We start from the raw sequence: 23,901 nt of genomic DNA on the forward strand, positions 1-23,901 counted from the left end.
GACATTATATCAAGCATACAAAGGCAAGTACTTGTGAAGGGGTGCGATGGAATGAAAGCAACAACATGCTTATATAGGCAAGCGAAGCATTACTTAGACATACAGTGTCAGCAAGAATACTACAAATTATAAATAGACTAAAATTAATGTGAGGTAAAATAACGCTGATCACATGACACATCATTGTTGTTTACTGCCACACAAGGCTTGATTGGTCTCTCTACACTGTTGTGGATGGCTGGCATGACATGTCATAGAGCTGCTGGTAGTAATAAAATGACGGCTTGATCATCTGAACCATGCATGCAAATAATCACACGGGGCAGGAAAGGAGCCTAACGCGGGTATGCTCGGAGGCCGTCGATACAGCACCGCCTCATACTTCTAACTGCAGTTGGTGATGGGTGGTGGTCCCTTCTACACCACCATCCCACCCTGCTGAGCTAGCTTTCCATTGATTGGTTAGCCTACACTATGGCTAATACCATAGTAAAAAAGTCAGACCGGTGATCGAACCGCGCTCAGCCTACACTGGTTCATTGGTTTGACAGTTGGACTAGCCGATTGTACCAGGATTCAAATATTGTATGTTCCCTTTGTAGAACATAGCCAACTGCGTGGTAGCATTGTTACTGGAGTAGAATCACTGCTACCAGACCGGGGATTAATTCCTGCCATACTTGTATAACAAATTAGCCCAGCACACCCAAACGGCATGTTAGCCAGCATAGCGCCGGACTACGTGTTATCGTGCATCAATGGAGAGGCAATTCTGTGTTAGAAAGCATTTTTTCTCGGCGAGATCGATAGTGGTCATGGGTTGTTAATTGACTGGAGAGTTTATGTTGACTACCATTTCCTTGCTAAGCTCGTACAACAAATTAGCCCGGCACACACCCACACGACATGTAAGTTAACCAGCATAGCGCCAGACCACATCGTGCAGCAATGGAAATGCAATTCTGTGTTAGAAAGCATTTTTTCTCCGACGAGATCGATAGTAGTGGTCATGGTTGTTGACTAGAGAGAGTTTATATATGTTCACTATCCAGCGAGTGAAGACAGCGGAAGTAACTCTTTATGTATAGGCTGTACGTACATAGATGTTGCCTTATGATGATGCTTATACATTCTTCTTGCACTCTATTTCTTCTCAAAATTACTGATGTCGTACTACCTTGCAATCTGCATGAATGATTAATTGGCGTAATTTGCTCTAACAAATTAGTCTTCATATATTGAATTGAATGTTCTATTTCCCCTAAAGCGTTCGTAATCCTTAACAACTTGCCCTCATGTGTTCTTTTGCCAAGAACGCCTGCTTGCATTGTAAACTCTATTAATAAATTTATTTTTCAGAACTTCTGTTTGAAACCATAGGCACGTTGTGTATAAAAATTTTCGTATTAACGCATAGGCAATTCAGCTAGTCACTAAAATATATAAAGAATAGGTGGCTGAATGATGGCAAACAAGCATAGGTGTAACAATAATCTAGTAAGCAGAAGGTTATTGAACAGATTAATTAGCATACTTAGATGTACTCGACAACAGGACAAACACGAGTACCGTGACACCAAGCAGATAGTACTAGATAGTTACATTACTTAGATCCACACCTCTTAAACACTCTCAAAAACTAGATAATATTGATAGATCCATTATTAGCGTTGTATGCAACGCGGCGAACACAGGAACGGTACTCATGCAGACGTGCGTACTCGCTACAGGGCGAAAGCTGCGGCAGCAGCCGCGGCGCCGGCCGTGCGAAGGATCTGGAAATACAGCTGCGGGTTTGCCAGGAACGCCGCACGGGAGATGAGGAATCCGGCGGCGCCGGGCGCCTTCATGGCGGCGGCCGCCCCGGCCACCCCAGCCGCCGCGGGCCAGAAGAAGTAGGCCCCAATGGCGCCCCCGACGAGGCTGAGCCCTGCGGCCACCACGCTTGCGTTGTTGACCATGGCTAGCTTCTGGTGGAGCTCAGCCAGCTTTGCCTGCAACACGGTTTAAGAAGAAGGACGACTCGGTCACTGGGACAAGTGTTGTTAGCGAGAGGGAAGAGCTAGCTTGGGTCTGTTTATGTAGAGGAGGGCATGTGGTCACGAAGAGAGTGAGCGCACCATGGTTCATGTCCATCGGCAGTCCGTACGATGATGACTCGGCCCAGGCTCCTTTGACAGCGTCCACACTATTCTAGTCCCAAAGCGATTGACAAGCCCCAAAAGGAACGACAACGATGTACTACAGCAATACTTCACTACTAAGCAAAACAAATGATTCCTCTAAAAAAACAAAATAAATGATTCCTCTCGTACAACAAATTAGCCCGGCACACCCACACGACATGTTAGCCAGGATAGCTCCAGACCACGCGTTATCGTGCAGCAATGGAAAGACAATTCTGTGTTAGAAGGCATTTTTTCTCCGGCGAGATCGATAGTGGTCATGGGTTGTTAATTGACTGGAGAGTTTATGTTGACCACCCTTTCCTTGATATGTTCGTACAACAAATTAGCCGGGCACACATCCACACGACATGTTAGCCAGCATAGCACCAGACTACGTGTTATCGTGCAGCAATGGAAAGGTAACTAGTGGAGACCGGCGCGCCCTCGCGCCGCTGCAAAAGGGGTTTTGAAAAAATATAGGTAATATATGTGTACTTTACCAATTAAACTTATAACAGCACCTAAATAATAAAAGGAACAGCTGAAGAAAACCAAAAATTTAAATAAGTTCTGCAACACAAATATTTAATCCACATTGATATAAAGAATATATGAGAGGAAGGCGTATTACATCAATACTAGCAGTGTCATTATAGCATAGTATGGTAAGCCAAATAGCCTAGTTAGCATCGTTAGGATCACTCTCAATAGACACGGCCTACTTGCATTCTCTCAATAGACACGACCTACTTGCATCTCAATATGCTCTTAGTCCCCAATACCAAAGGAGCAAACAACCTAAAAGAATCATAAAAATCGTACATTCACAATGCCCACTTCACATGGCTAAAGAAGTACTGAGAAATGAAGTGCAACTTAGGTTTAGGAGTCTAGCAACCAAATACTACCCATATAGAATAATAATTAATTATGAATAAAAAAACTCTAACCCATAACTGCAAGAATGTAAATAGTAGGGAAAAAACTCATACTATAAATGATAAAAATTGTCATCCCAAAATCTTATAAATTTGCATTGACTTCCTACCAGGATGTCCATAAAAATCCTATAACTTTGCATTAGGACTAAAGTGAATAACGACACAAACGGCAAGGAGGAGCACTTACCCAACTCGATGTTTCGGATGTCCTTTTGGAGATAGCCTTGACACACCTTCCCTCATGTTTGAGTACCAGCGGCTTGCTGAATTGGGGTGCAAAGAAAACATCGAGCAGCTAATTTCTGCCGTTCTACAACAAATCACAGGAAGAGTGAAAATGGATGTTTTTATGTCCTTTGATAATACTAATTTGATGTGTCTATCTGTCTGTCCTTTCCTTGACATGACAATTTTTCCAATAGAATTTCTACATCAGCAAAGTGTAAATTATGTACCACATTGTTGTCAAGCATGCTGAACTAAACTGATCCTTCATTCGAGCCTATTATTGTACACTTCTACCAAGCCATCTAACAATCACATGCATATAAAAAATGAAGAAATATACCATGCAAAAGTGAAATGATCAACTGGGTAGACAACACGATCTTGTTATGGTGACCAAAGTAGGCAAGTGCACATCAATAATATCTCTTTTCATCTGTTTTGTAATAATATGAAATAGATAAAGTAATATAACTCTAAAAACAAAGGTGGCAACCAAAGTTAAACTGAAAATAGCAACCTGAAACTACGCACTTCTTATCTTTCCCCTGCCATTTGGCAATTGGCATCTCTGCTAAAACTTCGAGTGAACTATTGTCTTAAATAGAAAGTACCAAAGATCCATTTTTTCTACAATGGCAATTGGCAAGCAAAGATATACCTGAGATACAGTAGCTAAAGTAAAAGGGGTTATGGAAAATTAGGCCACCCAAAGTGACCAATGATATCCGGAAAATAATACTCATTCTGGGAAGAAATGCAAAGCTGCACAAGGCTGCCATTAGAGAACCACTAATTCCAAAAGAAATATGTTTAAACACAATCGAACAAGATCTACATACAAAACGACAGCAATATGTATGTAAAATACCATCTCCAAGTCACTGAACCTGCCAATTACCTGCCTATAGACTTCTAATATTCAGAGCTAAAGAGCAAAACAGCTTCTCATAATTATGGGAGGACATCGCTAACCATACAAGAAACAATTTTTAGAGTTAAAAAGCAAAACAGGTCCTCACAGTCAATGAACTCAAAAGTCACTTAACTAAATAAGAAATAGTAGTCATACAATCATTGTACCTAAGGGTCCAAACCATTTTTAATCATTTGGATCACAAGACAAGATGGAAGAATTAATTTGGCTACAATCGTATATTTGAACAAAGGTTTTCTTTCATAGTAAAAATATTCAGTGCTTACAAATAGCTCTACCTAAGGGTCCACAACATTTTTATTCGAAAATGAACAAATATGCAAGAAAGCAGACAACACTAAACAAGGGCATCAAATATGTGACGATAGAGAAGAACAGCAAAAACAGTTTAAGTAATTCAGTACTCTATCTTACCTTTTCTATCGGATTATGTCCAAAAGGCTCCTAGTGCAGTACCTCTTTTCATTTACCATGCTGCTCAGAAGCTAGGAATGAAAAAGGAAGAAAAAAACAACATTAATGGAGCAGGAACACTGTTAAGTTGAGCAGTGGTAAAAGGTGGAACAGAGCAGAGTCAAAGATCCATAGAGGAAATGAACAACGCATCGAAGAAGGGAAAAATTATACTTTTAAAATGCTCCTTTACTCATGTCTGGAGGCATCGAATCAACAAGAAACAAATCTATTCGTTGTTAAAAAAACATGATCTTGCTCACCTTTACATTTTACTTAGTACAAGGCAACAATCTAAAGGATGGTTGCAAGTCAATCATTTTTCCTTGTAGTTGTTTATTAGTACTGTGTTATTTAATAGTTCAATGATAAGAGCTATAAAGGTACCAATTTAGTTGAAGGGGGCGCACCATTGGCGAGCTGGCTAACAAGAGTGGCGATGTGTAAATCATGAGAGTGCTTTTAGGTAATTATGTACCGTTATAGAAGAGACATTCAAATTAGGTTCAGGTTACATATGAGACATAGAAATTAGGTTCAAACTACAAGGCTCTTTTCCTTTCCATTAGCAAAAAATCCTTCACTTCTCAGGCTGACACAAAGATGTAAAAATTCCGGAGAAGCATCATAGAAATTCCACACGAGAATCCTCATAAAGAGGCCCACATGCATGACCCCAGTATAGAAAGAATCATGCATGGTACGAAAATATCAAAAATGAATTCACTGGCTGTAGCTTGCAAGTGGCTCAAAAGCTTTTCTTGACATAACCATAAGCTCAAGGCTTGATGCATGGAAGATGCCTGCAGCAGCCGTAGCAACCGTCATGAGTTCATTCTTTGATAACTGAACATATATTTATATGCAGACAAACATAACTAACATTTCTACGAATACATGGAGTCAAGGACCCTAACCTTTCCCCTTGAAACACTACTACAAAACGATACTGTAAAGGCGGGTGGAAAAGCCTTTTCACAGGCGTTTGGCGCACCCGCCTGTGACAGAAGGCCTATTTCCACAGGCGCAAAAGTGACCGCCTGTGGAAATGGATTTCCACAGGCGTTTCCTAATGTCAACCGCCTGTGGAAATAGATTTTCACAGGCGGTTCGTTAAGACAACCGCCTGTAGAGAACCGTCTGTGGAAATCCATTTCCACATGCGGTTCGTTAAGACAACCACCTGTGGAAATCCATTTCCACAGGCGGGGTCCACATTAGCTGCCGCCTGTGATATAAAGATTTGCACAGGCGGTTCCGTAGGAGAACCGCCTGTGGCATGTATTTATTTCAAAAAAAATAAATAGAATATATTTTATTCCATCCAGATTTCAAACAGTTTCAACAACAATATGAATAACATCACATATTTCAACATTTAACACAAGTACAGCAATATTTACAACATCACAAGCCTATATAGCTAAGAGTCGCTGTCCCACACACAAAGTCTCGGATGGCTAGCTAATTCGCAGCATTTCCTCTATAGGGCGGTATAACTGACCACAAAAAAGATCACAGGCAGACATTATATGATATAACCAACATATATATAGAAACCTTCACGATGCTACCAGCGTCTCACCACAACATATACAAAACAAACGACAGACCACCAGAAACACAACTTATAAACACAACTTATAAACACCGGTTGAGTTATCGACATTGTGAGGAGGTAGTGCGTGCAACTACCAAGATCCATCCCCAAAAATGCACATCAGCATCTAAACATACCTGTAAAAGATTTAACAGGGGGTGAGACGAGATCAGCAAGTAACAGTTATGAATATAAACACATCTCACTCAATTCAAAAGTATTTGGGAAATAAACATTCTTCTCACATCAACAAGAAAAACACATGGTTTTAAAGAGAATATCATTTCAGAATATTTGTCGAGAAAGTAATGACAGACTCCAACCCGATCTTCCACAAAAATATGGCATTCAACTCTCAGAATTCTGTATTCTCCAGATATCATAAAAAAAAAATATGAATGCCATGATGCAACTCCATTTGAGAGCTGGACGATGCCAACTTCTCATGCAACTCCATGTACCGGTACGAATCACGCACGATGGCAGTGATCGGCCTTTATCACCATATGAAGTGCATAAATGCATATGTATGCATGTGAATTGACGTCAATTCTTAATTTCCTTTTGAATGACTCATAGAAAAACCACAACTAATTCATGAAGACAAAGGTACAATCCAAATCAATAAGAAAAGGATGGATTTAAATAATCAAATGCAACATCATCCATGATTTGAATGAATTAGAAAAAAAACCATATACTTCAATTTTATTTGCAAAAGAAGTAAGACATGAATATAAACATAGCACGGAATCACACCCCCACGTTACTTGCCTTTTACCAAAAGCAACGAAGAAATTTCGATCAAGAACGTCCGGAAGTAGTACCACCTGTACAGGTATATTATTAGCACTACAACACATTTAAACACACATAAAATATGAAGCGTCAATCCTACGCCTGAAAACGTCGCATATACGCCTATATTTCGGAAAATCGAACAGAAAAATGTATCACATGAAATGATACACTATTTCCAATTCAGAGTCGAGCCAAAATTCTCACTAATTAGACTTTGCTCCGTTGAAGGAAATGAATACTTCAACTCGGATGTCGTATCTTTGAATCAATAACGATTATCAAAACGAATCGGACTATTGATCACATGAAATGATATGACAGGAATTGATTGATTTGATTTAATCCAACCACAGACGTCTAAGAATTACTGAGGAATCACCTTTGAAGGATTGACGACGAATCCGATAAAATTACGAAAATTCCAACTTTTCCCTTTTTCTTCCTTTTTTCTTTTTCTTCCTTTTTTTTTCCTTTTCTCCTTTTCTTTTTCTTTTTCTTCTCTTTTCTTTTCTCTTTTTCTTTTCTCTTTCCCGGCTTCTTCTTCCTGGCTTCTCTCCTGCGCTGGCTCTGTTTGCTTGCTCGGTCAGGACACAGAGAGAGAGGGAGCGCGGCGGCCGGCGGCAGCGCACGGCAGCCGGCGTGCACGAAGGTGGCACCGACGAGCAACAGCAGCACTGTCACACCTGGTTTTAACACCAAAACCAGATGTAAACTATATGTATGCCAGGATCAGTTATTCATACGTATAGCGACTTCATTAGTGTAACAGACACAGTGTTTCTTATGACATCGCTAAATTATTACAAAATGACCACACACGGGTCTATAGAAAAGAACACCATAGCAGAAAAAGGAATGACGCAGCTCCAAGCCAAGAGGCAGCCGACCGAGAGTTTCACAAGCCTAGAACTCGGTATCATCCTCGGGGGAGTCATCCTCAGGAAATTCTTCAAAGGTTTCACCTTCTGAAACAGCAAGCGTGAGTATTTCCAATACTCAACAAGTGGGGAAAAAATGAATTTAATATGGTGGCTTGAAACAAGGTTTCCTAATCTAGGGTTTCATTTGCATAAAAGCCGATTTTTAGCCCTGAACTATGGAAAACGAATTTTTATTTTAACCGAGAAAAGATGTACCAAAGATTTTCATTAACCTTCGGGAATTCAACCCAATTCCCAAAGATCTTCTTTAACCTCCGGGAATTCAACCCAATTCCCAAACCAAGAAAAATACCCACCCGACTAATCATGCGAGGGTCCAGGCTGCTCATAACCGTGAGCACAGCTGAATATTCAGTTTGACACTCTGCAGAGTTTGCGCACTTTACCCAAGAGTCGTGATCTTCTCTGTTGCCGGTACCTGATGGTACCTTACACACTTCCGGAGTGTGCGCCAAGAGATCACTACGAGGCTTTTCCAGAGAGTCTCCCAGTTACGCACTTGCCCACTGAGGTTTCACTGCCGTACATAAGTGGAGTAACCCTCCACCCCAGAAGCCCCCTCTTGTGCCGGGTAGAATCGGGAAGTAACCCTTCCTTATCTACACATATGATTGGCTCATACAACCTTGGGAGAACATCTAGTTACTAGGCCAAGCCGTACCATATTGGTCTCATGGTTACCTTGTTTGCCATGGGTGTTCGCTCCACGAACCAGTCCTTAAAATGGTCTGGGCAAGACCTCCAATAACCCCATAAGGGTATACTACCAAACAACCAATCATGCTGGGAAAAGTACCCCTTTCTTGCCCGAAACCCCAATTATCTTTGTTGTTAACTCCCTTAACAACATTAGTTTCCATGATATTCTTCCTATATAAATTTTTAGTTCATAACTCAAGATTCATCATCCTACACGCTATATGTTCATCTAAAACATGGCTAAGCATAAACATGATGATCTGGTATGGATAAAGCACCTATTTCTAACACTAGTATTTGCTATACTACCCATTTGTAAAACAGCATGCATATTTGTCAAAGACTCGCTTTATGTAAAAACTAGGTTCTGCAATATGGTCAAGACACTTGCCTTCGTCGAAGTGTTGCATAGGACCTTCAAAATCTTCCTCTTGAAAGTTGCCGAACTCCTGGGCTGAACCGTCTACACGAACACACAATCTAACATAAGAACAGTACACCAAACATTCCTAAAACTAGATGAAAACCCTATAAACAGATTCTACGCGATGCTACGATTGCTAGAGCGTGAAAATCGCCTAAATCGGAGCTACGAACAAAAAGTTATGATTATTTGAAGTTATAGGGGCTATTCTACAAATTTTACTTGAATTTCAGAGAATTACCGAATTGTTTTTATACTGAAAATCTTATTTATAAACAAATCCAGGGGTTTCTATAAAAGTACAGAGCTTTTATGTGGTTACAGAGAAGTCTAGGGGCTAAAGTGCAAGGTTGCCATTTTCCAGAATTATTATGATTCGGAAATGACTCGATAAAGGCTTCGATGACATGGTATTGACACATAGGCAGATTGGATGACTTGGCAGGCTGATATGGACGATGACATGGCTCTGCGGCTGATTGGGATTATGGAGACGACACGTGGAATTATATGATTGGCTGGGCGAAGAGTTATTTTGCACCTAATCCGGATCGTTCATCACGGATCGGACGGCCAGGATTCAAAAGGGCTTCGGCCAGCGGTGCAAGCTCGGCGGTGACCAGCCGACGGCGACGCATGGTGGCGGGGCTCGCCGGAGATGTGCAAAGTGCGCGTCCGGGCTCCGTTTGCAACGGGAAAAAGCTTAAAATGGAGAGGAGGAGCAGGGGGTCCTCACCGAGGCTTCACGGTGGCTGGACATAGCTCGTGATGGCCGGCGACGAAGAAGGGCGGTCGGCGGGGTCGTAGCTCGATGGGAGAAGGCTACGGCGGCGGAGAGGCGCCGAGGGGCGGCGGAGAAGCCGTCTCGTTCTCCTGCAAAGCTGAGAAGGCGGTTAGAGAGGCTGGAGACGACACGGTGGCGTGAAAATGGTGGCGGCGGCGCACACTCACCGGCGGTGAAGAAGAAGCTGGCGTCGGGGAAGAATCCGAGTGGAAAAGGAGGAAACGGGTGCAAGATGTGCAGGACGTCGCAAGGGAGATGATGGAGGGCTTAAATACGCGAAATAGGGAGAGCATCGGCCGGAATTTGAAGAGAGGCGGCCGGCGGCCATGGCGTTCAATGGTGTCGGTTTCCTTGCTTTGATTGGTCATAGGGAGAGGTAGAGAACGGGGAAACGGGCGGAATCGCTCGGTGGGGATTTATGGCATTGAATCCAGCCGATTTTGGAAGGGGAGGGGGCGCGGGGAGGCACCGATTCGGCGGCGAGCCGGAGGAGGGGATCGGGCGCGCTGGAGGTTGAAGAAGCGGAGCCGGCGGGTTGGCGCGGCTCGGCTCGGGCGGATGGGCGCGGCTCAGCTCGGGTGGGGCCTGCATGGCAGCGGAACAGAGGGCGGGAGGGGGCGGCTCGGCCTAGCGCAGCAGGCCGGCTCGGCGGGGCGGCCCACACGTGAGGAAGGAGAGGGGAGAAGGGGGGGGGGGTTTGGGCCGAGGGAGAAGGAGAATTTCGGCCCGAGAGCGCTTTCTGATTTTCCAAAACCTTTTCCAATTGAATTTCATCAAATTTTCCAATGAGGTTTTAAAGCGGCGAAACCTAGCGAAAATTTGCAAATTTTTTCCACCCAATAAAACCATATTGCATCTACAACGGCATGAATGCATTCAAACAATTATCCTAGGACAATTTAAATTTAGAAATTAATTTCCTATTGAGCTAAGTTGCAACACCTGAGTTAATTTCTATGAAAGTTTTAAATTATTGCAAAAATTTGAATTTTGGGTGTTACAAACCTACCCCCTTAGGATGAATCTCGCCCTCGAGATTCGGGTTGATCTTCAAATAACTGCGGGAATTCTGCCTTCAGATCATCTTCTCGCTCCCAGGTTGCCTCATCTTCCGAGTGATGACTCCATTGAACTTTGCACATTCTAATAGCCTTTCTTCTCGTTGTTCACTCTGCAGTGTCTAGAATTCTGATAGGATATTCTGCATAGGTCAGATCTTCTTTTGGGTCCACTTCTTCCAGGGGTAACTGTTCTTCTGGCATTCTTAAACATTTCTTTAATTGAGATACATGAAATACATCATGCACGTAAGCCAGTGTAGATGGCAGTTCCAGCTGATAGGCTACCTCTCCACGTCTAGCGATTATCCTGAATGGTCCAATGTACCTGGGTGCCAATTTTTCTTTAACCTTGAACCTGCGGAGACCTCTGATAGGTGAGACTTTCAAATACACCATATCCCCCACTTCAAAGGTCAATCCTCTCCATCGATTATCCGCATTACTCTTTTGTCGGGACTGTGCGGCCTTCAAGTTTTCCCGTATGGCCTGAACCTGTTCTTCTGCTCTTCTAAGAATTTCTGGCCCAAACACCTGGCTTTCTCTAGTTTCGTTCCAATACAGCGGAGTTTTGCACTTTCTACCATACAAAGCTTCATATGGAGATATTTTGAGGCTGGCTTGGTAGCTGTTATTGTAAGAAAACTCTGCATATGGTAAGCTTTTATCCCAACTCTGCTTGTACTTCAAGGTGCAGGCTCTTAACATATCTTCCAACACTTGGTTGGTCCTCTCTGTCTGTCCATCGGTTTGGGGGTGATATGCGGAACTGAAGTTCAGTTTAGTGTCCAAAGATTCGTATAGTTTCTGGCAGAAGCGAGAGGTAAATTGGGTACCTCTGTCCGACACAATCTTTTTGGGTACCCCATGTAGACACACAATTCTTGACATATACAACTCGGCAAGTTTCGCACTTGAATATGTTGTCTTGACTGGGATAAAATGCGCAACCTTCGTTAAGCGATCCACCACTACCCAGATAGAATCGTAGCCTGCTTGAGTGCGGGGTAACCCGACGATGAAATCCATACCAATTTCTTCCCACTTCCACTGTGGAACTTTCAAGGGTTGCAATAATCCTGCTGGCCTTTGATGTTTTGCCTTTACTCTCTGATAGGTGTCGCACAAAGCCACATATTCTGCAACATCTCTCTTCATACCATACCACCAATAATACTCTTTCAGATCCTGATACATCTTAGTGCTCCCGGGGTGAATGGAATGTGAAGAATCGTGTGCTTCTCGCAAAATCAAATCCTTCAAAACTTTCTGGTTGGGTACACAAATCCTTTTCCCAAACCACACTGTTCCTTGATTATCTTCCGAGAATCCTGGTGCCTTATTTGTTTTTATGAGTTCTTTGATCTCCTTTATTTTCTCATCTTCCCATTGTCCTTTTCGGATGTTTTGTTCCAATTGTGACTTCATTTCTATTACTGTTGCATCCATGTCGGCAATAAAACCTAAATTTAATCTCTCAAACTCCTTGCATAATTTCGACTGACTTCCTCGCAACATAGTCATATTGCAATATCCCTTCCTACTCAGGGCATCTGCCACAACATTTGCTTTCCCAGGGTGGTAATGTATTCCCACATCGTAATCCTTGATTAGTTCCAACCATCTATGTTGCCGCAGATTAAGATCCGGTTGGGTGAAAATATATTTTAGGCTTTTATGATCCGTATATATTTCACATCGGTTGCCAATGAGGTAGTGCCTCCAAATCTTTAGGGCGTGAACCAATGCAGCTAATTCCAAATCATGGGTCGGATAATTTTCCTCATGTTTTCTTAACTGCCTAGATGCATATGCTACCACATGACCTTCCTGCATAAGCACACATCCCAACCCTTGTCGAGATGCGTCACAATACACCGAGAACGACATCTGGGTGTCTCGCATGATAAGAACTGGCGCGGTGGTCAACTTTTTCTTCAATTCGTTGAAACTGGCTTCTCGAGCGGCTGTCCATTTGAATTCTGCTCCTTTTCCTAGTAGTTTTGTCATTGGTTTCGCTATCTTGGAAAAACCTTCTATAAATAACCGGTAATACCCTGCTAAACCCAAGAAATTGCGGATCTCCGAAACATTCTGCGGGGTTTTCCAGTTTAGTACATCCCTTACTTTGGACGGATCTACGGACACACCTCCTGATGAAATAATATGACCAAGGAAGGGTACTTCTGTCAACCAGAACTCACACTTACTCAATTTGGCATAAAGCTGGTTCTCCCTGAGTTTCTGTAATACCATCCTTAAGTGTTCCTTGTGTTCTTCCTTGTCCTTGGAGAAGACCAGGATATCATCAATAAACATTACGACAAACTTGTCCAGAAACTCCATGAAGACCTTATTCATTAGGTACATGAAGTATGCTGGTGCATTTGTCAAGCCAAAAGACATTACCGTGAACTCATAAAGGCCATATCGGGTGACGAACGCGGTCTTTGGAATATCCGAAGCGCGAATCTTCAACTGGTGGTATCCGGACCGAAGATCAATCTTGGAGAAAATACACGCTCCTTTCAACTGATCAAACAGACCATCAATGTGAGGCAGTGGGTATTTGTTCTTGATAGTTACTTCATTGAGAGCCCGATAGTCTATGCACATCCTTTGCGTTCCATCTTTCTTGGGTACAAAGATGACCGGAGCTCCCCAGGGTGAAGAACTAGGGTGGATAAACCCTTTGTCTAACAGCTCTTGGATTTGCTCCTTGAGCTCTGCCAGCTGATTGGCATCCATTCTATATGGTCTCTTATATATAGGTGCAGTTCCTGGCACTAATTCAATCACAAATTCTATTTCACGATCTGGCAGCATACATGGAAGATCATCGGGGAAAACGTCCGGGAATTCGTTCACCACATTAATCTCTTCGATAGGAATACCCTTCATTTGATTTAGTGAGCTTTCCTCTGTCGAGAGTATAGCTGCAACAAACTCGACCTGCGTGCCTTCTCGTTTAGTCAGTTGAACTGCTCTTCTGGCGCAGTCTATGATTCCCTTATATTTCGCCAGCCAGTCCATTCCCAATATGACATCAATTCCATTGGATTCCAGAACTACAAGGTTGGCTAAGAAATCTACCCCCATTATATAAAGGCTTAGCTTAGAGCATATATACTTTGCCCTCATCTCTCCTCCAGGAGAGCTAATAATCATTTGCTGCTTCATATGTACAATTGGCAGATTATACTTTGCAACATATCTTGTAGTGATGAATGAATGTGATGCTCCTGAATCAAATAAAACTGATGCTGGGTTTGAGTTGACAAGGAACATACCAAGCACCACATCTTGCGCCCCTTGGACTTCTTCAGCAGTGACATGGTTGATTCTCCCACGCGCGTAATTCTGTTGAGCCCGGTTGGTTGGAGCTGGTGCCGGGTTCCCATTGCGGCCCGGAGCTTGATGTTGTCCCTACTTTGGAGCATTCCCATTGCCATACTGCACAGGAGAGTTGCTGGGTTTCTTCCTTGGGCATTTATTGGCATAGTGCCCTACTTCACCACAGACGATACAGGCCTTTCCGATTGAAGGTGCCTGATCACCAAACTTCTGTTGAGGCGTCGGGGGTTGGGTCTGACGAGGGGCTTGGAAGTTTGAGCACTGAGCTTGCATCTGTAGCTTGTTCTGGTTCTAGTGCAGGTTCTGTTGGCGGAACATGGGTCCTTGTTGAGGTGGGTTATAGCGGGGTCGGGAGTGACTGCTTGAGCCTTGGCCTTGAGAAGACATCTTTCTCTTATGATCCATCTGGCGACGTTTGTGTTCCACCACCAGGGCTTTATTTACCATAGCGTGGAAGCTTGCGAAATCTTGGGGAAGCAATGCATATTGGATACCATCATTCAGGCCCTCTAGGAAGTCCTCCTGCTTTTTCTCATCTGTATCGACATCCTCGGGGGCATACCTGGATAGTTGTGTGAACTTTGAAACATACTCACTTACAGACATAGCTCCCTGCTTAAGCTCATGAAATTCCTTCTTTTTGAGTTTCATTGCCCCAGCTGGTATATGGTGAGTGCGGAAACTGGTCTGAAACTCCGCCCATGTGATGGTTTGTGCGTCTTCATGGGCATTGACGTATGCGTCCCACCAATCTGCCGCGGGCCCGGAAAGCTAATGTGAAGCAAACAAGACCTTTTCCCTGTCGTTGCACTGAGCTATTCAGAGTTTCTTCTCCGTGGCGTTCAACCAGTCGTCAGCATCCTTTGGTTCCATAGCCTGTGAGAATACTGGGGGCTTGGTCCTCATAAACTCTCCCAACTTATTCTGCGATGGAGGAGGAGGGGCTTGCATGCGCACGGGGGCCTGCTGCATATTTGCCATAGTTTGAGCTAGTCCCTGAAGGATTTGCGTTTGCATGGCCATCATTTGCTCCATGTTGAATTGAGGTGGTGGAGGAGGAGGAGGCAGTTGCTGGTTGTTGTTGACTTCGTTGTTGTCGGCGCGGGGGTTTCTCCTGGTGTTCACCATCTGCTGGTTGCCAAGGTATGAGCGGGGAACGGAGGAAAAAGCAAAGACGACAAGATATGACTGAGATAGGAAGAACAAGAGCAAAAAGACTCCCACTATTTATTATATTATAAGATAACTGATGCAACGTGGAGAAAGAGCATCCACCTTACATCGACAATCACGCAAAGATCCAACTCATAACATGATCACAAAACAGACATGACGACACCAGGACTAGACAACACAAACGGTCTAGACGACTTATTACACTGGCTTCAGGTACTCTCCTAAGCATGCGACCCGACAGATGGTTTGGCAGTTGACTGGTCGTCGTCCTCTGAAGACTACTCACTAGAAGGATCACTGCGGCGCGGCCTCTTGGGAGAGGGTGAGAGAACGGACTGGTCCTCTGAGTCGGAAGAGCTGGACATTCCATTGAGGCTTTTCTGCAGCTCCCTGATCTATGCTTCGGCATCACGAAGGCGCTTGCGGGTGTCCTGAAGCTCGTCCAAAGCTTCATCCAAGTCCTCGTGCAGTGTGGTGGCCAGCAGCACCTGCTCTCGAGCCACACCGCTATGCTCGTGGGTGGTTGCCTTCACCTTGATGTCCCGGCTTCCACGCTCTCGACGAGGGAAGTAGTCTTAGGAGGTCCCCCTCAGAGTACTCCTGTGGCGCTCACAGACACGAGCCAGTGCCTGCCTTGCTGCGTCTCGAATCCCCGCCTCGAAGCTTGCACGGATGGCCATGGCTTTGTGGATGCCCACGATCTCATAATTGTCGTCGCCTTCTGGAGAACCGTAAAGGCACACCTCCATTGTCCAATCCTCACGTCCTGGACGAATCTGGCGAAGACCGTGGTAGACAGGCGCCTTGGTGTACCCTAGACGCTGCAGCATTTCCACCAGTATCATTGGTGCCTTCCCTACTTCGAATCCCTTGGAATGGTACAACTTCTTGCTTCCGTTCATAGGGATGGTGACTCCACGGCTGGGTCCAGCAGAGGTGTTGGGTGCAAAGGTTGCCGGGGCACGGGGAGGAACATAGCCGCCGGTGGTCTTGCGGGCAGTCTTCTTGATGCGGGCCATCTATAGTTTGGAAACAAGAGAGAATTAGTAAAATATTTTTAATAAAGCAGTAAAATGAAGCTCAAGGGTAAATGAAGATTTTGCAAATATATAGTTTTTATAAATTAATCCTTATTACGCGACCATTTCTAACTAGGCTTGCGACCTACGGTCAACACGGCTCTGATACCACTTCTGTCACACCCGGTTTTAAGACCAAAACCAGATGTAAACTGTATGTGCCAGGATCAGTTATTCATACATATAGCGACTTCATTAGTGTAACAGACACATCGTTTCTTATTACATCGCTAAATTATTACAAAATGACCACACACGGGTTTATAGAAAAGAACACCACAACGGAAAAAGGAATGGCGTAGCTCCAAGCCAACAGGTAGCCGACCGAGAGTTCCACAAGCCTAGAACTCGGCATCATCCTCGGGGGAGTCATCCTCAGGAAATTCTTCAAAGGTTTCACCTTCTGAAACAGCAAGCGTGAGTATTTCCAATACTCAACAAGTGGGGGAAAAATGAATTTAATATGGTGGCTTGAAACAAGGTTTCCTAATCTAGGGTTTCATTAGCATAAAAGCCGATTTTTAGCCCTGAACTATGGAAAACGAATTTTTATTTTAACCGAGAAAAGATGTACCAAAGATTTTCTTTAACCTCCGGGAATTCAACCCAATTCCCAAAGATCTTCTTTAACCTCCGGGAATTCAACCCAATTCCCAAACCAAGAAAAATACCCACCCGACTAATCATGCGAGGGTCCAGGCTGCTCATAACCGTGAGCACGGCTGAATATTCAGTTTGACACTCTGCAGAGTTTGTGCACTTTACCCACGAGTCGTGATCTTCTCTGTTGCCGGTACCTGATGGTACCTTACACACTTCCGGGGTGTGCGCCAAGAGATCACTACGAGGCTTTTCCAGAGAGTCTCCCAGTTACGCACTTGCCCACTGAGGTTTCACTGCCGTACATAAGTGGAGTAACCCTCCACCCCAGAAGCCCCCTCTTGTGCCGGGTAGAATCGGGAAGTAACCCTTCCTTATCTACACATATGATTGGCTCATACAACCTTGGGAGAACATCTAGTTACTAGGCCAAACCGTACCATATTGGTCTCATGGTTACCTTGTTTGCCATGGGTGTTCGCTCCACGAACCAGTCCTTAAAATGGTCTGGGCAAGACCTCCAATAACCCCATAAGGGTATACTACCAAACAACCAATCATGCTGGGAAAAGTACCCCTTTCTTGCCCAAAACCCCAATTATCTTTGTTGTTAACTCCCTTAACAACATTAGTTTCCATGATATTCTTCCTATATAAATTTTTAGTTCATAACTCAAGATTCATCATCCTACACGCTACATGTTCATCTAAAGCATGGCTAAGCATAAACATGATGATCTGGTATGGATAAAGCACCTATTTCTAACACTAGTATTTGCTATACTACCCATTTGTAAAACAGCATGCATATTTGTCAAAGACTCGCTTTATGTAAAAACTAGGTTCTGCAATATGGTCAAGACACTTGCCTTCGTCGAAGTGTTGCACAGGACCTTCAAAATCTTCCTCTTGAAAGTTGCCGAACTCCTGGGCTGAACCGTCTACACGAACACACAATCTAACATAAGAACAGTACACCAAACATTCCTAAAACTAGATGAAAACCCTATAAACAGATTCTACGCGACGCTACGATTGCTAGAGCGCGAAAATCGCCTAAATCGGAGCTACGAACAAAAAGTTATGATTATTTGAAGTTATAGGGGCTATTCTACAAATTTTACTTGAATTTCAGAGAATTACCGAATTGTTTTTATACTGAAAATCTTATTTATAAACAAATCCAGGGGTTTCTATAAAAGTACAGAGCTTTTATGTGGTTACAGAGAAGTCTAGGGGCTAAAGTGCAAGGTTGCCATTTTCCAGAATTATTATGATTCGGAAATGACTGGATAAAGGCTTCGATGACATGGTATTGAAACATAGGCAGATTGGATGACATGGCAGGCTGATATGGACGATGACATGGCTCTGCGGCTGATTGGGATTATGGAGACGACACGTGGAATTATATGATTGGCTGGGCGAAGAGTTATTTTGCACCTAATCTGGATCGTTCATCACGGATCGGACGGCCAGGATTCAAAAGGGCTTCGGCCGGCGGTGCAAGCTCGGCGGCGACTAGCCGACGGCGACGCATGGTGGCGGGGCTCGCCGGAGATGTGCAAAGTGCGCGTCCGGGCTCCGTTTGCAACAGGAAAAAGCTTAAAACGGAGAGGAGGAGCAGGGGGTCCTCACCGAGGCTTCACAGTGGCTGGACACAGCTCGGTGATGGCCGGCGACGAAGGAGGGCGGCCAGCGGGGTCGTAGCTCGATGGGAGAAGGCTACGGCGGCAGAGAGGCACCGAGGGGCGGCGGAGAAGCCGTCTCGTTCTCCTGCGAAGCTGAGAAGGTGGTTAGAGAGGCCGGAGACGACACGGCGGCGTGAAAATGGTGGCGGTGGCACACACTCACCGGCGGTGAAGAAGAAGCCGGCGTCGGGGAAGAATCCGAGTGGAAAAGGAGGAAACGGGTGCAAGATGTGCAGGACGTCGCAAGGGAGATGATGGAGGGCTTAAATACGCAAAATAGGGAGAGCATCGGCCGGAATTTGAAGAGAGGCCGGCGGCGGCCATGGCGTTCAATGGTGTCGGTTTCCTTGCTTTGATTGGGCAATAGGAAGAGGTAGAGAAGGGGGAAACGGGCGGAATCGCTCGGTGGGGATTTATGGCATTGAATCCAGCCGATTTTGGAAGGGGAGGGGGCGCGGGGAGGCGCCGATTCGGCGGCGAGCCGGCGGAGGGGATCGGGCGCGCTGGAGGTTGAAGAACGGAGCCGGCGGGTTGGCGCGGCTCGGCTCGGGTGGGTCCTGCATGGCAGCGGAACAGAGGGCGGGAGTGGGCGGCTCGGCCTAGCACAGCAGGCCGACTCGGCGGGGCGGCCCACACGGGAGGAAGGAGAGGGGAGAAGGGGGGGGTTTGGGCCGAGGGAGAAGGAGGATTTCGGCCTGAGAGCACTTTCTGATTTTCCAAAACCTTTTCCAATTGAATTTCATCAAATTTTCACATGAGGTTTTAAAGCGGCGAAACCTAGCGAAATTTTGCAAACTTTTTCCACCTAATAAAACGTTATTGCATCTACAACGGCAAGAATGCATTCAAACAATTATCCTAGGTTAAATTTATTTTAGAAATTAATTTCCTATTGAGCTAAGTTGCAACACCTGAGTTAATTTCTACGAAAGTTTTAAATTATTGCAAAAATTTGAATTTTGGGTGTTACCAGCGCAGCGGCGCACGACGGCGAGTGGCAGCGGCGCGCACAGCAGCGGCGATGGCGTCGCAGCACCGGCGAGCGGCGAGCGGCCGACGCGGCGGACAGCAGCGGTGCCCGGCTCGCAGGCGCGCGACGGCGCAGGCACGCGGCGCAGAGGCGCGGCGAGCCGGCGGAGACAGCACGACGTGGCGACCAGGAGAGAGAGAGAGAGAGAGATAGAGATAGAGAGAGAGAGAGAGAGAGAGAGAGAGAGAGAGAGAACGCGAGAGGGAGCGAGAAGCCTCTGGATGGATGGGTCGGGTTGACGACCGAACCATCCGTCTTTTATAATTTTTTTTTTATAAAATCAACTGTTTAGATTTATTGGGCTTGTAACGGGTCAGAAAGTGCTCGGAACAGACATATGTATAGCAAAATGGGTTCGTCTCGATGAGATGAACGCAACCACGGTCTCCGATCGTTCATACGAGCAACGGATCAAAAAGTCAAATTTTGGTCAAACCTCCTCTTTTTTTCCTCTCAAAAATTCGGTATTACAAGAAAGCAGGTTGATCGAGTACAATGTAACAAAGAAGGAATATAGCTGGATGTTATAACTTGTCACACAACTGGAAATTACGAAAAGATGTCTTAACTTTGTATATAGGCTAAAAGGTACTGTAGCAGCGAACCTATAAACAGTACATTTAGGTCATCGCAGAAGTTACATAAAAAAAATGAGGAAGTTCGAGCTCACCTTAATTTGGTTCAAGTAGAAAGCTTCATTCCAATCATATCCATAACCTTGAAACGTGTATCAATCTGTCCCTTAAAAATGTAACATGCAGCTGCCTAACAAAGAGCACAAAATATGAAGATATATTCAATCTATATTTATCATTTCGGTATAATCAATCATCAATAAAAGTGGTCTTGATATTCATCCATCTGCATATTGTACGGAGAGCAGTCAAATGAAACGAACATCAATCTGCATGTGTGACTGTTTGGAGAGCAGTCAAATAAAATGAACAAAAGAGACAAAAAGCCAACACAATATATGCACATTATGGTAAGCAACTGAAACTGATACTCTCCTACTACTACTCTCTTGCCTCCTAATATTCTATTTATACGAATGGAGGAGCCAGTATGCATATTGAGCAAGGTTTATCAACTTGTCTTACCGAGTTCCTCCTAATTTTGTTAGGCAACGGCATATCTTTGCCTGAGTAACGCCAAATCAAACAAAGCATAACAAACAAATGCAATCAGCTAAAAAAAACAAATGGTATCGGCAGCGCTATTGTATAGGCTTGTTACATTATATAGTTGCCAAGTGTAAATTCAGCAAAATATTTATGAAATAGCTTGGAACTCTAAAACGAGGAATGAGGAAAGATATCACCCAACAGAACACTGAAAGGTTAAACTAATAACACACTAGAAAAAGGATATACTGAGGAAACACCTGTCCAATGAGAACTATTACATAAGTGATCAGTTGACTCTATCATTGAGTAGACTGCATTAAACACCTTTTATTTGGCGTGCCCCCACCTGTTGCTCGGTGGCAATATATGAACACTGCTGCTGGTCAACAGACACAAACCAAAATTTTCTTTTTTATGATCATGAATTCTTTACGCTTATCACTTCTCATGTTTTGAAATAACTATTTCCCAAGACAAATGCAACTTGAAGCTGAAAAAGACTATCACATGTAGTTAATGGAAAGCTATGATAAAGTGTTCAAGATATTCTACTTTCCTGTAACCTGAGGGCATTCCACTGAGGAGAGGATCGCTAACTGAATACCTTGGTGGGAATACCAAACTACATAATATTGATAGACCGCTTGGACATACGATCAATTTTGTACTGGACAACGTCTTAGCCATTGTCGATGGATTCTGACGACTCAGTTGTTGATAGCTCACTGTGACATTGCTTGGACCTAGATATCTCAAGTAGCTATACAAACTGTGTTGCATATGGGAAAACCTGAAATCAGTGGGCAATTTTGAATTAGAAATTCAGACATTGGTTATTTAAGAGATAGTATAACATGATGGGAGAATATCACAACATATATGCAAACCGCAAGCCAAAGTAAATATTGTTGCCAACTGAAGAAATAATGAGAAAAAAAAGCATAGGTAAATACTGTGTCTACTCAATTTCGAGTCCTAGGATAACCTGGGTGCTTTTGTTCTCTCCTCTAGTTAGTGTCAAAACTCACTACCAGTTTTTATTTATTTATTTTTAAAAGACTTGTAAGGTATTCCTGACAATTTTCCCCATATTTATATATGGCACTGCTCCATGATCCCATGATATATTTAAACTAAAAGATGGATACGATTCAAAAATACAAAACAATCATTCATGATTTCATCCTACTTAAAGTAACAAATTAACCAAATAAAAATATAAGAAACAGACATGTATAGTCTAAATTTTATCCAAAGGTACAAAAACGTTCTTGGAAACATAAATGAACTCAAATGTTAACTTACAAGGTTGCATGTAAGAACAGGTAATTATAAGAGACAGATGTGAGCAGTTGTGGATGTGTAAAAGAGAGGGTATATCGTGTTGGCCACAATAGCACGAGTATTTTCTGACAACCACTACAACTCTAGAAATAACTACATAATCAACTGTAATATGTGGTAACTATAATAGTACAGGATGGACATCAGAAAGTACTTACATAATCAGAAGGGGTATCAGAAGAAACTTATGTTTATATGTTCAGCAGAGGGAGGCAAAATTGCAGAAATATTCAGCAGCATATTATCATCTAGATATTAATGATAGAACCAACGAATCGAAAACTTCCAGATACGATCAGCAATGTGTCCCTCATATATTGAAGCAAACCATTCTACATGATCAAATGTGCCACATTAATCAGAGCAGATCAACTATTCAAGCAAGGGGAGCAAAATCTAGGTTGAAGTGAACAACTCTGCATTGATACAGTCAACAGGAAGATCTTCTTTGAGGGGGGAAAAATCAAGTACGCATATAGTTTAACTTGTCCGTGAGGACTCGAACACAGAAGTGCTAAGAGAGGTAGGAATCCACCAGAAAACCACCAAAGTGCTAGCCAAAACCGCCATACCCACCGTTGCAAGCATGCAACCATATGCATGGTTGTCTCAGCCATGCACACCGTATGCATGCTCCAGCCTTGGCCAATCCAGAACCTTGGGTCGGTACAGGAACTCCAGATGGCGCGGAGGCCTTCCAGCCTCTGCACGACGAAGACCTCACCGCCTTAGGAGAGGACGCGGTCGAAGCCACAGCCAAGCAGGCCGCCTTCCTGTGGTTCTGGGCAGTCCATCCCAAGAGTGTTCCCGCTTGGGTTTTGGTCCCAAAGTATCCCCTTCGACAACACCTGGGATACCCCAAACGAGCCAACATCTTCGGAAAGTCTGTCCACCCAGCGTCCTCCTTGGGCCCCTCAGGCGAAAGAGGGTTCCAAGGAGACGCAGGGCTCCGGGGTGTGCAGACCCCGCCAGCGCCTCCGACACCGCCCTCGCAACGCCAACTGCGCGCAGGGAACCCCAAGCCCACCTCGTCCGGGGAGGCATGGTCAGAACCACTTCGGCTCCAAAAGCCGGTTCACCAGGTAGCCTTGATGGTCTCCCAAAGGGGAAGGAGACCCTGGGGAAACCACAGGCTTCGGGACACACCGCCTTCGGCAGCGACCCCAACGACAACTTCAAGCTCCGGTGCCCCCGGAGGCACACGGGTGCATCCTGCACGGACCAGTGTGCGACCATAACAGCAACAACTGCCGCACCCTCATGACCTTTCGGGAGGAATACCTTGGAAGACAAGCAGGATACCTGGCCGCAGAAGGACCAGCGAAGGATGACGCAGGGTTCGGAGGCCTGGGGCAAACTCCTGGGCAAATCCCCGGCCCCTCAACCCTGTACCGTCACTACCAACCCTACTACCAACGATATTATATCTAGCAACGAGAACTGATTCGAGGACATGCCGTCGCCAGACT

General features: G+C 44.4%; 1 protein-coding gene and 1 long non-coding RNA gene across 2 annotated transcripts; both read right to left on the reverse strand.

The window, feature by feature from the left end:
* Window positions 1-1,584: 1,584 nt before the first annotated feature.
* Window positions 1,585-2,063, reverse strand: LOC133888267 (protein EGG APPARATUS-1-like). Its single transcript, XM_062328444.1, has one exon. The coding sequence runs from the start codon at window positions 1,959-1,961 to the stop codon at window positions 1,725-1,727; it is 237 nt and encodes a 78-aa protein (XP_062184428.1). The 5' UTR covers window positions 1,962-2,063; the 3' UTR covers window positions 1,585-1,724.
* A 16,045-nt stretch (window positions 2,064-18,108) lies between these two features.
* On the reverse strand, window positions 18,109-22,584 carry LOC133912475 (uncharacterized). The gene is made up of 3 exons (XR_009908809.1): window positions 21,062-22,584; window positions 20,632-20,726; window positions 18,109-18,181 (listed from the first exon to the last, which is right to left on the reverse strand). It is a non-coding gene; the product is annotated as an uncharacterized LOC133912475 (long non-coding RNA).
* Between the last annotated feature and the right edge of the window lie 1,317 nt (window positions 22,585-23,901).

The sequence above is a fragment of the Phragmites australis genome, chromosome 1 (assembly GCF_958298935.1).
Source record: "Phragmites australis chromosome 1, lpPhrAust1.1, whole genome shotgun sequence".
Taxonomy (NCBI): domain Eukaryota; kingdom Viridiplantae; phylum Streptophyta; class Magnoliopsida; order Poales; family Poaceae; genus Phragmites; species Phragmites australis.

Coding starts and splice junctions, on each gene's coding strand:
- LOC133888267 (XM_062328444.1), bottom strand. CDS start 1,961: ATGGTCAACAACGCAAGCGTGGTGGCCGCAGGGCTCAGCCTCGTCGGG.